This window comes from Gymnodraco acuticeps, unplaced genomic scaffold, assembly GCF_902827175.1.
Source record: "Gymnodraco acuticeps unplaced genomic scaffold, fGymAcu1.1, whole genome shotgun sequence".
In the NCBI taxonomy this organism is placed as follows: domain Eukaryota; kingdom Metazoa; phylum Chordata; class Actinopteri; order Perciformes; family Bathydraconidae; genus Gymnodraco; species Gymnodraco acuticeps.
Window position 1 is genome coordinate 11,494,488 of NW_022990238.1, and position 10,457 is coordinate 11,504,944.

General features: G+C 40.8%; 1 protein-coding gene across 4 annotated transcripts in view; it reads left to right on the forward strand.

The window, feature by feature from the left end:
• ints1 (integrator complex subunit 1) overlaps positions 1-9,760 on the forward strand; it is a 28,824-nt gene extending 19,064 nt beyond the window's left edge. For 2 of the 4 annotated variants that reach the window (XM_034220023.1, XM_034220025.1), the window contains exons 32-48: positions 19-178; positions 265-396; positions 901-1,069; positions 2,098-2,224; positions 2,335-2,450; positions 2,957-3,044; positions 3,176-3,426; positions 4,826-4,955; positions 6,162-6,295; positions 6,384-6,576; positions 6,688-6,812; positions 6,930-7,039; positions 7,701-7,814; positions 7,903-7,973; positions 8,062-8,153; positions 8,494-8,603; positions 8,733-9,760. In XM_034220023.1, coding sequence (XP_034075914.1) covers positions 19-178; positions 265-396; positions 901-1,069; positions 2,098-2,224; positions 2,335-2,450; positions 2,957-3,044; positions 3,176-3,426; positions 4,826-4,955; positions 6,162-6,295; positions 6,384-6,576; positions 6,688-6,812; positions 6,930-7,039; positions 7,701-7,814; positions 7,903-7,973; positions 8,062-8,153; positions 8,494-8,603; positions 8,733-8,848 — 2,238 coding nt within the window. In that variant the 3' untranslated portion in view covers positions 8,849-9,760. The remainder of the gene's footprint in view (positions 1-18; positions 179-264; positions 397-900; positions 1,070-2,097; positions 2,225-2,334; positions 2,451-2,956; positions 3,045-3,175; positions 3,427-4,825; positions 4,956-6,161; positions 6,296-6,383; positions 6,577-6,687; positions 6,813-6,929; positions 7,040-7,700; positions 7,815-7,902; positions 7,974-8,061; positions 8,154-8,493; positions 8,604-8,732) is intronic. The other 2 variants (XM_034220024.1, XM_034220026.1) reach the window with 1 other exon arrangement.
• The last annotated feature ends 697 nt before the right edge of the window (positions 9,761-10,457 follow it).

Sequence of the window (10,457 nt, forward strand, 5' to 3'; positions counted from 1 at the left end):
TTTTCTTGTTTCTTCCAGCGACTCGTGTCCCAGGACGTGGCTTTCTCCTCATTATTCCTCAAGGTCATTCTAGAGATGTTGATCTGGTTGGACAACCCAACTGTGGAGGCGGGGCCGCTGAAGACTCTGCTCAAATCCTTCGCTGGTCAGAACTCAAGCAAACAGAGGCACAATGATGGTGAGCCCCTCAACGCTTCATCTTTCAAAAATGTTGAAAAAATAAATGTATATAATCAGAGAGTGACAAGTGTCTGTGCCCTGCAGTGCGTACAGGTTTCCTCCAACTATCTGAGGCTTTGGCATATCGCAGAGACATTGAAGGGCCACTGAGAGCCGTCATTGCAATGCTGAAAGCTGGAGACCGATGTAATGCAGAAGCTGAGCTCATTGGGAAAGGTATTCATGTGTTTTCACTTATCATCATATTAAGTGTTTCAAACATTTGTGAAATAATGAGTGGCTTTAACAAGTGTTAATTTATTACAGTGTTGATTAATGAAGTGAAAAGTATTTTATTTTTAGTAAAGATGTCAACAGTTTTGTATAATTGTTTATTTTTCACTGACCTCTTAAATAGAATATATCCATTATTGTTTTTTTTAATACAGGAAAAGTTCTAAAATTCCCCTTTTTTTATATATATATTTATAAAGTATTTTGACAACACAAATTCAACTTTGACAAACGAAAAGTGCTTTTACTATAACAAAAAAAAGAAAGAAAACAAGCAGAATAAAAAAAATAAAAAAAAGCAGTAGCTAATAATTGTTCACATTTTAATATTTGATAGCCCAGGTGAATGTAATCAAAAACGAACGTTTGGGTTTAGTTACATAACGATGGATAATGGGCTGTCCAAACTTAGAATGTTCTAAAAAAAAGTATATATATATTTTCCAGTGTTACAAGGTCTGATGGAGGTGAGGTCGCCGTTTTTGGAGGAGCTGCTGTCTCTGTTGATGACTGTTGGTACACAGAACGGGACGGCCGGCCCTGTTGCCATGGTGATCTCCTTGCTGCTTCAGGAGAGTGAGGAGCAAGCAGTGAAAATGGAAGTGGATTCTAACAAGTGAGCACGGCATATTCTATTTCCCTTTCAAGTCATGCAAGCAACATTCATATGTGACAGGACTAAATGACCAACGCCTGTGACAGAAGAAATAGCAAAGCAGGCGCTCGCTGTCTGTGGCTGTGTACTTCGGGAAAAAATGCTATTTGATTTGGTTCGGAAAGGTTTAATTGGTTTTGCAGCTTTACAGATTCAGGAGCTGTGAAAATCAAAGAACACGTTACAGAATCACTGCCTCTGAGGCAGGTACATACTCAGAGTTTGCTCAGACGCTCAGACTCCAAGACTCCAAGGTCTCTTCCAAGCAGTTAAAGTAGAGGGAGATAGAGATCTTATTTGTATTGCTAGAAAAGACTGTCTTGCTTGTGTCAGTTTACTACCGTGTATAGCATTTGGTATTGCCAAGACAGATTTCATATGACAAATGTAATGACAAAATGTAAAATTTGTTTGTTGAACCAAAAGTTGGGACATCATGCATTAGATCTTTAGCTCGGCTTTATTCTGGATATAAGAGGATACAAGATTTAATTGCAGGTCGGGATAAAAAAACATTCACAATAAGTTGATTGCGGTTCATTTCTATTATCAGGATATTTGTGAAAATCCTTGTATTGCGACTTAGAAAAGATGTTCAAGTGGCCGCTATGCATTAAAAAATAGAAAAAACAGACTTGCGCAATTGTTCTATTTTTGTAATGTATACAAGGGACCTTATTAATTGTGATAAGCTTATTTAGGTCTATTAGATTAAAATTGTTTACAAAAAAGGATTTAAAAAAAGTGTTTCCTGTGTGAAGCGATACGAAGATATGTTTTTCAACAAAATGTTTGGGAAAGGAATTCCAGTTTAAAAGCAAGTTTTAAGCATATTTTGATGATTGGGAAACACTATTATTGTGGCCAGTCCAATGCCTCATTCTGGATGTATTGCACATTATCTTATTGAGGGTTTTATTAAGAAATAAAATATGTATTCAATCACATCTGACTCCATAGAGGTAACCTTTGAGTTTCACTTTTGCCAGCAGCTCCGAAGTGACAAAGTCTGGACTGAGCTCTGGGCTGTTGGTTGATTGGCTGGAGCATCTCGACCCTGAGGTCACCTCCGTGTGCCCGGACCTTCAACAGAAGCTGCTGTTTGCCCTCAACAGGGTAAGATAAGCCTCGCCTGCAGATAATGTACTTCCCCTGCCTTATCACACTGGACTGAGTGTCTGCTTGGCGTTCCTGATTCATGCTTTCTCACTTGTTCTCTATTCCAGGCAAGAGGAACCCCTGCCTACAGACCTTATCTCCTGGCTTTGCTTACACATCAGTCAAACTGGTCCACCCTCCTTCAGTGTATCGGCGCTCTTCTCAGCAAACGCAGGGACTACAAGTACAGACATTTCTTTAAAGGGGCCCTATTATGCTTTTCAGGCTTTTCCCTTTACCGTAATGTGTTATAAAGGTTTTGGTGCATGTAAATGGTCTGCAAAGGCTAAAATCCCAAATTCACGCCAGAAGAAGATTTCTACATTACACTTGCTCTTCTATTGGCTTGCACTACAAAACATTGTACATAATAGGCTAAGGGGAGGGATCTCTAAGTGGTAGACCAATCACAACAGAGCCGGCCAGCTAACCAATCAGAGCAGACTGGGCTCTGGTTTCAGACAGAGGGTGAAAAGAGGTGCTGCAGCACAGGCAGTATGAGAAAAAGAATGACCTTTTTCAACATTAAAGCACGGAGACATGTACGCACAAAATACAATTATGAAACCTGACATTGAGCATAATTGGGCCCTCTATCTGCCATAGCTTTGTTTAAACTGATGTATTTGTAATGTGTTGTTTGTTTCAGTGAGAGCTTATCCTTAGTGTCTTTCTGTGTAACGTTGTTAGGCTTGACCCATCATCCGCCCTGGATTTCCTGTGGGCATGCAGCCACATCCCGCGTATCTGGCAAGGACGTGACCAGAAGATCCCTCAAGTAAGATCCAAATTCCTCACGAAAAGTTATTTTACACTTGCTTTCCCCTGCATTTCTAAGGAGACCAAAGTCAGAGAGAGTTGACTCTGCTGCAGCAGATCACAGACGTATTGTTCTTTGTATCTCTGCAGAAGAAAACAGAGAAGTTTGTGCTGCGCCTCAGTTCTGAGGAGCTCATCAGCCTGGTGGACCTGATCCTGGCCGAGTCGGAGCTGAACACTCGCGACTCACCTCAAGATGACAAAAGCAGCTTGAACCAAGCCTCCTGCTCCCTCATCCAATCCAGGCTGCCCCTCCTACACTCCTACTGCAGCGGAGAGCTAGAAAACATCAAGAAGGTCTCAGAGTACCTCATTAACTGCACCAAGAAATATGAGGACAGGTAAGGAGTATATCACCTGTCATTTAGTGTGTTTATTGTTTCAATGCTGATCTTCTAGTCTTACATTTGTAACTATATTTAAAGACACATGCTCATCACATTGTGTCACCTTCACCAAAGTACTTGGCTCATACATTTGGACACATTGTTTTGTTCTTTCTAATTAACCCAAACACAGAAAGTCAGCTGATAAACTTGGGGTAAATCACACTAGATGTTCCTTCCCGCTGCAGATGAACTTTTCAGACATCCTCTGTCAGCCACAATGCTGCGGAGCAGGGGAAACTCAATAATTAGGTCTATTGGTGTGAAATTAAAACCAGCAGAAGTCGTCTGTACTGTGATCTCTTTAAAAGCTCAGTGTATTATAATGAAGCCAAGAGGATTAAGGCTGAAGCTCTAAACTTGCCTGTGTTGTGAATTCCTGCTCTGCCTTAGCTGTCAGAGATCAGGGTGCAACTCTTTGTGGAGGCAAACCCTCCTTTCATGAATATGTCTGTGGTTATTAAACCACTTTAATGAGGAAACTTTGGCCAAGGTCAAGCAAAATGAGCTTCCGAATTACAGTATTTTAAGTACAGCTAAGCTGTCTGTTAAAAATGGTTGCTTGCAGAAACATAGCAGGATAAAAACATGTTGAAAGTAAGGGTTTTGGCCTTGTGTGGAATACACACTTGAGTCTATGTTGAGCATTCTTCTTGGGAAACCTCGCTGTCAGATAAGCTGCTGTTTATTCCAATTACACACCAACTATTGAACAACAGGCGGACTCTTTACTCTTGGTCAAGGTCGTCCTGATTTGCTTAATTCATAGCGTGTATTACACACTTCATTTAGTATAGAGTACATCATCTGAGCCCGACAAGAGCCTTAAAGGATTTTATAAAACCACAGAGACTTCAAGGCAAATGCCCCAGAATTACATTACGCTATTCATGTGCCTAGTTTGTGCTAGTGTACATGAATTATTCTCGCTTGTAGACATAAGTAATAGAAAAATGCTTTATCGTGCTCTTATCTGCGATCTCATATCAGCTCTGCTCATAATCCAATAAAAGAGATGAAGAAAGTGAATCCAACTCAAAGGAAAGGAAGTTTTCAGTGATACCAGGAACACAGTTTGCTTTATAATGTTAGTCCCACGTTTGAATGCTGTGACAAACTTTGTATTTCTGCACAAAATTGGTCAACCAGCCAATGTAAGAAAAAAAGAAATAGCTTCAAGCCGCACAACTCATATGTCAAGTGAATATGATTAGAGATTACAGTTTAGATGTCTGTGTAACTACGCTTCTAGCTTTACCACAGAGCCAATAATCAAATGTGTTTCCCCTCGTGTGAACGACACATTCCTGCTGTTGGTTTCAACGTTTACCTTTTTGTTTATTTTCTCTTTCAGTGCGATGAATAAGCGGTGTCAGAACTTGCTGCTGCAGATTTATCTGCACTTCCCCGAGGTCATCCAGCACGTCACTCTGCCAGAAGGCACCTTCAGCAGTGGGGGGGCTGCGGACGGCAGCAGCTGCAAAGTAAACATGTCTTACCTGTTCGGTCATAAACATTTACCATCTAATTGGAGGTGGTTTCGTTGTTAAATGTGTTGCCCTACTTCCCTGGCATATGGATACGTTCGGTCATTCTTCTTGTGAATATAAGAGATGTCATACTGTACATGGACCAGATGCACTTCATGTGGAGTAAATATCTTGGGTCATATTCACAAACATTTAGAGAATACTCTATTAGTCCTAGACTGAGACTTCTAGCAGTTGTTCCCCTTAGGAGCTCTCTTAAGGGCAAAGATTGATTGTAAATGTATCTACCAGAATCTGGTAGGTAAGGCAAGGCAAGGCAAGTTTATTTATATAGCACTTTTCTGTACGCGACAATTCAAAGTGCTTTACAAAACAAATTAAAATACTTTTTAGGAATACATACAGTAAAAAACACATTATATAATGGCATTTTACAACAGGCATTACAAAGCAAAGATAATAAAATAATAAAAATAAACACCACAGGTATACAATACATGTTTAAACGGCATACTGTAGTGAGAATATGAGCAGCTCAATTAAAAGCAGCGGCAAAGAGACATGTTTTTAGTCTCGATTTAAAAATAGTAAGCGTTTCTGTGGACGTGCATGCTTTGGGTAGTTTGTTCCAGCTTGTCGGGGCGTAACAGCTAAATGCTGCCTCTCCATGTTTTGTTGTTACTCTCGGAGCCGATAGCAGACCCGTCCCAGAAGACCTGAGGCACCTTGATGGCTCGTAATTATGTAGGAGTTCAACAATATACTTTGGTCCTAAACCATGTAATGATTTAAAAACTAGCAATAGTACTTTAAAAGGAAGGTGAAATTCTTAGAAAATAATAGTTTTTAAAGATCTTTCTTAGAATGTTGCTTTAAGAAGCTTTATGAAAACTGCCCTTGGTTAGATTGATATGACTTTCCTTAATATATTTGGAAATGAAAGCGGGCAAGCAGAAAATAAACTGAAATATCCCATACCTCATCACCAAAAAGGTCACAGGTCATGACCTCCAGCCTTCACCATGCTCCATTGGCTGCACTCTCCACTGTTCTCCATAGAAAGCATTGATAATGCTGATCTTAAGAAATGACAATCTTTTTGAATTCATAAAAATCACTGTCATTGCCATCACCAATACAAACTAGTCATTGTATCTTCATCACAGTGTGATATGTTCTTATTGTATGTGCTTTCCCCAGCTTGATGTCCTGGTGCACCGCCTGGTGATACTGCTGGCTGATATCGGAGACTCAAAGTCTGTTGAGGGCCGCGTGTCAGACGCCAACCTCGCCTGCAGGAAGCTGGCTGTGTCTCACCCCGTCCTTCTGCTCAGGTGAACAAAAACTCAGTGGTCCTCTGTTCTGTATTTAGTCCACAAATTCACCGACTGTAACACTGTTCTTCTTAAATGTTTTCCCCAGGCACCTGCCTATGATTGCAAGCCTCTTACACGGTCGTATTCACCTGAACTTCCAAGAGTTTAGGCAGCAAAACCACATGACGTTCTTTAGCAATGTGCTGGCCATCCTGGAGCTGCTGCAGCCGCTTGTGTTCCACAGCGAGCACCAGAGGGCGCTTCAGGACTGCCTTCTGTCCTTCATGAAGGTTCTTCGGGTAGGAGGCTCACACACTGTCACATCTTCACCATAGGATAAAGACTCAGATCGGACCTAATCACCTATTTTAATAAGCTACAAATCATTATATCCATGTTTGCTCCTGTAGAACTTCCAGAGGACTCGTTCCCCGTTTGTCTTCATCACCAAGTTCTTGCAGTTCACACAGAAATACATCACCCGCGATGCATCATCCGCCATTCCCTACTTACAGAAGCACTCTGACATCTTGCAGTAAGTATATCCGGGCTACTATATCTTTAAATTATGATATTCTGACTGTAATAAGTTGACTGTACTTACAGCAGAAACTGCTTGGTTGAAAGTCTGTTTTGCTGTTTCTCCTGCCAGGGTTCTGTGTGCAGAAAACCCAGACCTGGTTCAGCTGAAGTCTCTGCTGGCTGGACTCACTCTGCCGGTGAGGAGGTCTTCATCAGAGGTCGACCCAGAGGAGGGAGAGGGTGAGCAAAGAGTTGTTACAGTGGCCACATATATCTAAAGCAGCAGTTAAAAGATATCACCATTTTGTCCGTCTCGGTACATGGTGACATTTGATGTATTCAGCCTTTTGTGCCCAAAGACCATATGTGTTATGATAAGGCAAAAAAGCCATATTTGTTCTGATGTCGAAGGCCTTGAAATCTGGTACGGCGTACTATGAGCTAGTGTCTAACAGTCGAACTTTGAGATTTTTAGATCACATCAAAAATAACACAATATATAAACTATACATTAAATATTAAACTAAAATCATTAAATAAATGATTTAATGTATATTATATTAAAAAAACGTTTTACATTTTCCTTATTCAACTTGTTATGATTTCATAAAACAGAATACTTGATTATGCTCCTTGTAGTTTCTGAGAAACAGTCATTTTCTTTGCAATACTATGTTTAAGGCACATGGGACTGCTATATACCAAAATAGTAGATCCATATGCCAAAGAAAACGTACTTTACGGCCAATCTGTTCGAACAATTAGAAAATGTCTTCAGCTTTGAGGATCCTGGAAGCCCATATTCATGCATTGCGTGCACAAATGAAGTCTTAAGATCCGCCGCTTTGCCTTTTCTTGTAAACTTCAATTCTGTTCAATAATTGCTTTTGCTCTCCACCAGACGACGTGTCCACTGGTTCCCTGCCCCTGGTCAACATCTCTGCCTCTGTGTCTCTGAGTGCGGCTGACATGACGATGTACTTGAAGAAGATGTCGAGAGGAGGGGCAGTGGAGGGTAACAAACATACTGCTGCAGCAATTCACCATGTATAAATCCTGTATCATAATGAGTAATACACAATCTCTTTACGCCACTGCTATAGATGTGCTGGAAGTGTTGACAGAGGTGGATGAGAAGTCGAGGAGGAGCCCAGAGATCATCCAGTACTTCATCGTGAGTCATGAACAACATGAACACAAAAAAAGGTCAAGGGGTAAACCTGTCAGTTTGTAACTCATCCTTCCCCACCTTGTGTTTGCAGAACGATCTGCAGAGGCTCATGACGTCCTCGGAGGATTTGTGTCGGAACCTGGCCTTCAGTCTGGCCCTGCGCTGCATCCAGAACAATCCCTGGTAGGTTTGCAGCACTTCAGGACAATGTATACAGAGAACATGCTTCCAAGAGGGAACGTGTAGAACAGTCTTTTTCTGTCTTTATCTTTTGTTTCGGGTTGTCTCATTTTGTCTATATTCCATCTATTAATGTGATATTGTATCGCCTCTACTTCACTTTGTTGCATTGCCCGATGCACCAATAAAAAATGTTTCAACGAGGGAATGTAGGGAAATGTTAAAATCATGGTGCATGGCGAGCTGTTTGACAATCACTCGATCTTTATTCCATCTGTCACCATACTTTTGTCTGTTACTATTTACTTTTCACTCTGTAATAATGCATGTTTCTCTGCTGCAGCCTGGCAACAGACTTCCTGCCAACCTTCATGTACTGTATGGGCAGCGGTAAATTCGACGTGGTGCAGACGGCCCTCAGGAATCTTCCAGAATATGTCCTCCTCTGTCAGGGTAAGAGCATACTATAAATAAAATATGGTCACATGACCACATAGTTCTTAGTAGAACAAAGTGTTTACACACAGCATGCACCCAAAGTCGCTGTCAGTCACGCCTGCACATGTTTTTCTTTCTTCACAGAACACGCAGACATTTTGCTCCACAAGGCATTTTTAGTGGGGATCTACGGGCAGATCGACACCAGTTCCATGATCGCAGAGTCAATGAAGGTCCTTCACATGGAATCAACAACCTAACAACCAAAAGCACACAACTACAACACACCATGTTCAAATTTCTACATTCCAGAGCTGGATTTATTTGAATGTCTTTAGTTCAAACATTGGTCAAATTAGGTCATGGCAGATGTATAAAGTCTGTGGCTCTTCATTGGTACAGATTCAAGGACCAATCAGTGATCTGGTAGCTAACAGTTATCATAATAACTTCTAATAATCTAAATTAGAAGTAATTCATTTCATGACTTGAATGTAGTGACTTCAAAGAATGCATTAAAACTCCCTCTAAAGCTGAAAATGTAATAATTCAAACATCTTGTAAAATGCAACTTATTTTTAACTAATGATATATTTACCAATTAATATAAAAGATAACTAGGATTGGAATATTACAAGGTGATCTTATTCTACAATCAGTTAAAGAAAACATAGTATCTCCTAAATAATTAAATTAATCTTGCAGTAAAATAATACATATTATTTTAAAAACATCACTTTTTATTGCATTTTCATACATTCTGTGGGAGTCGTTGCAGTTAATACATAACAGCCATAAATGATTACCAGATGCAGAGCTTGATGTTTATTTGGAAAATGGCACACTATATTCGGCTTGATATTTGTAATAGTTTGAATATGAAATGTCAACATTGTTGTATGATCAAATAACTACATGCTTCATATGTCGTTCTTTTTCATTAACAATACATATTTCAATATTTCATGGTCCCCCATCCAGTGTTGTAGCGTTACAGTAGCAACTTTGCATAACTGAACGCGTTTTTTTCATGTAACTTTTCTTACTATTAAGAATACGCAGCCAAAATGCCAATGCCTGAATACAATGTCCATGTTCATTATTTCTGTTACCTGAACATCATCTGTGAGCCACCATGATTTCAACTGAAATAAAAATACCTTTCTGAGTAAGCCCGTTTCTTTCTTTTTGTTATTCCCCTTTACCCAGTAGAAAGTGAATAGTGTTACATAGTTCAGCTATAAAAATTGTTCAAGTTCAGTGTTTCAATTAAGACATTTTAGCACTATTTAGTTGGAAAGAAGTTTCATTTTGAAATTGTAGACCAGTGGTTCCCAAACGGTGTGCCGCGGCACACTGGTGTGCCGCGGCACACTGGTGTGCCGCGGCACACTGGTGTGCCGCGGCACACTGGTGTGCCGCGGCACACTGGTGTGCCGCGGCACACTGGTGTGCCGCGGCACACTGGTGTGCCGCGGCACACTGGTGTGCCGCGGCACACTGGTGTGCCGTGAGGCAAGTCCGGGTGTGCCGTGAGGCAAGTCCGGGTGTGCCGTGGGATTTTGTGACAACCATACGTTATTATTGCAATATACAACTACACACAAATAATTACTTTTGAATGTACTATATCAGTACTTTGTAGGTTTATATGTACGTAACCTGCGCGACTTGTGCGTCCACATCTCCACGTGCAGTGCTGCATAAACATGGTTGAGTCAGCGATAACTTTCGAGGGGTGGAGGTATGCCCATTATTTTGAGTTCGTCCGAAGAATAGACGAATGTGACGGTGAGGTGCAAACTGTGTCCAGGCCAGAAGCTGTTATCCACTGCTGTAAACACCACGTCAAACCTCAACAAACACCTG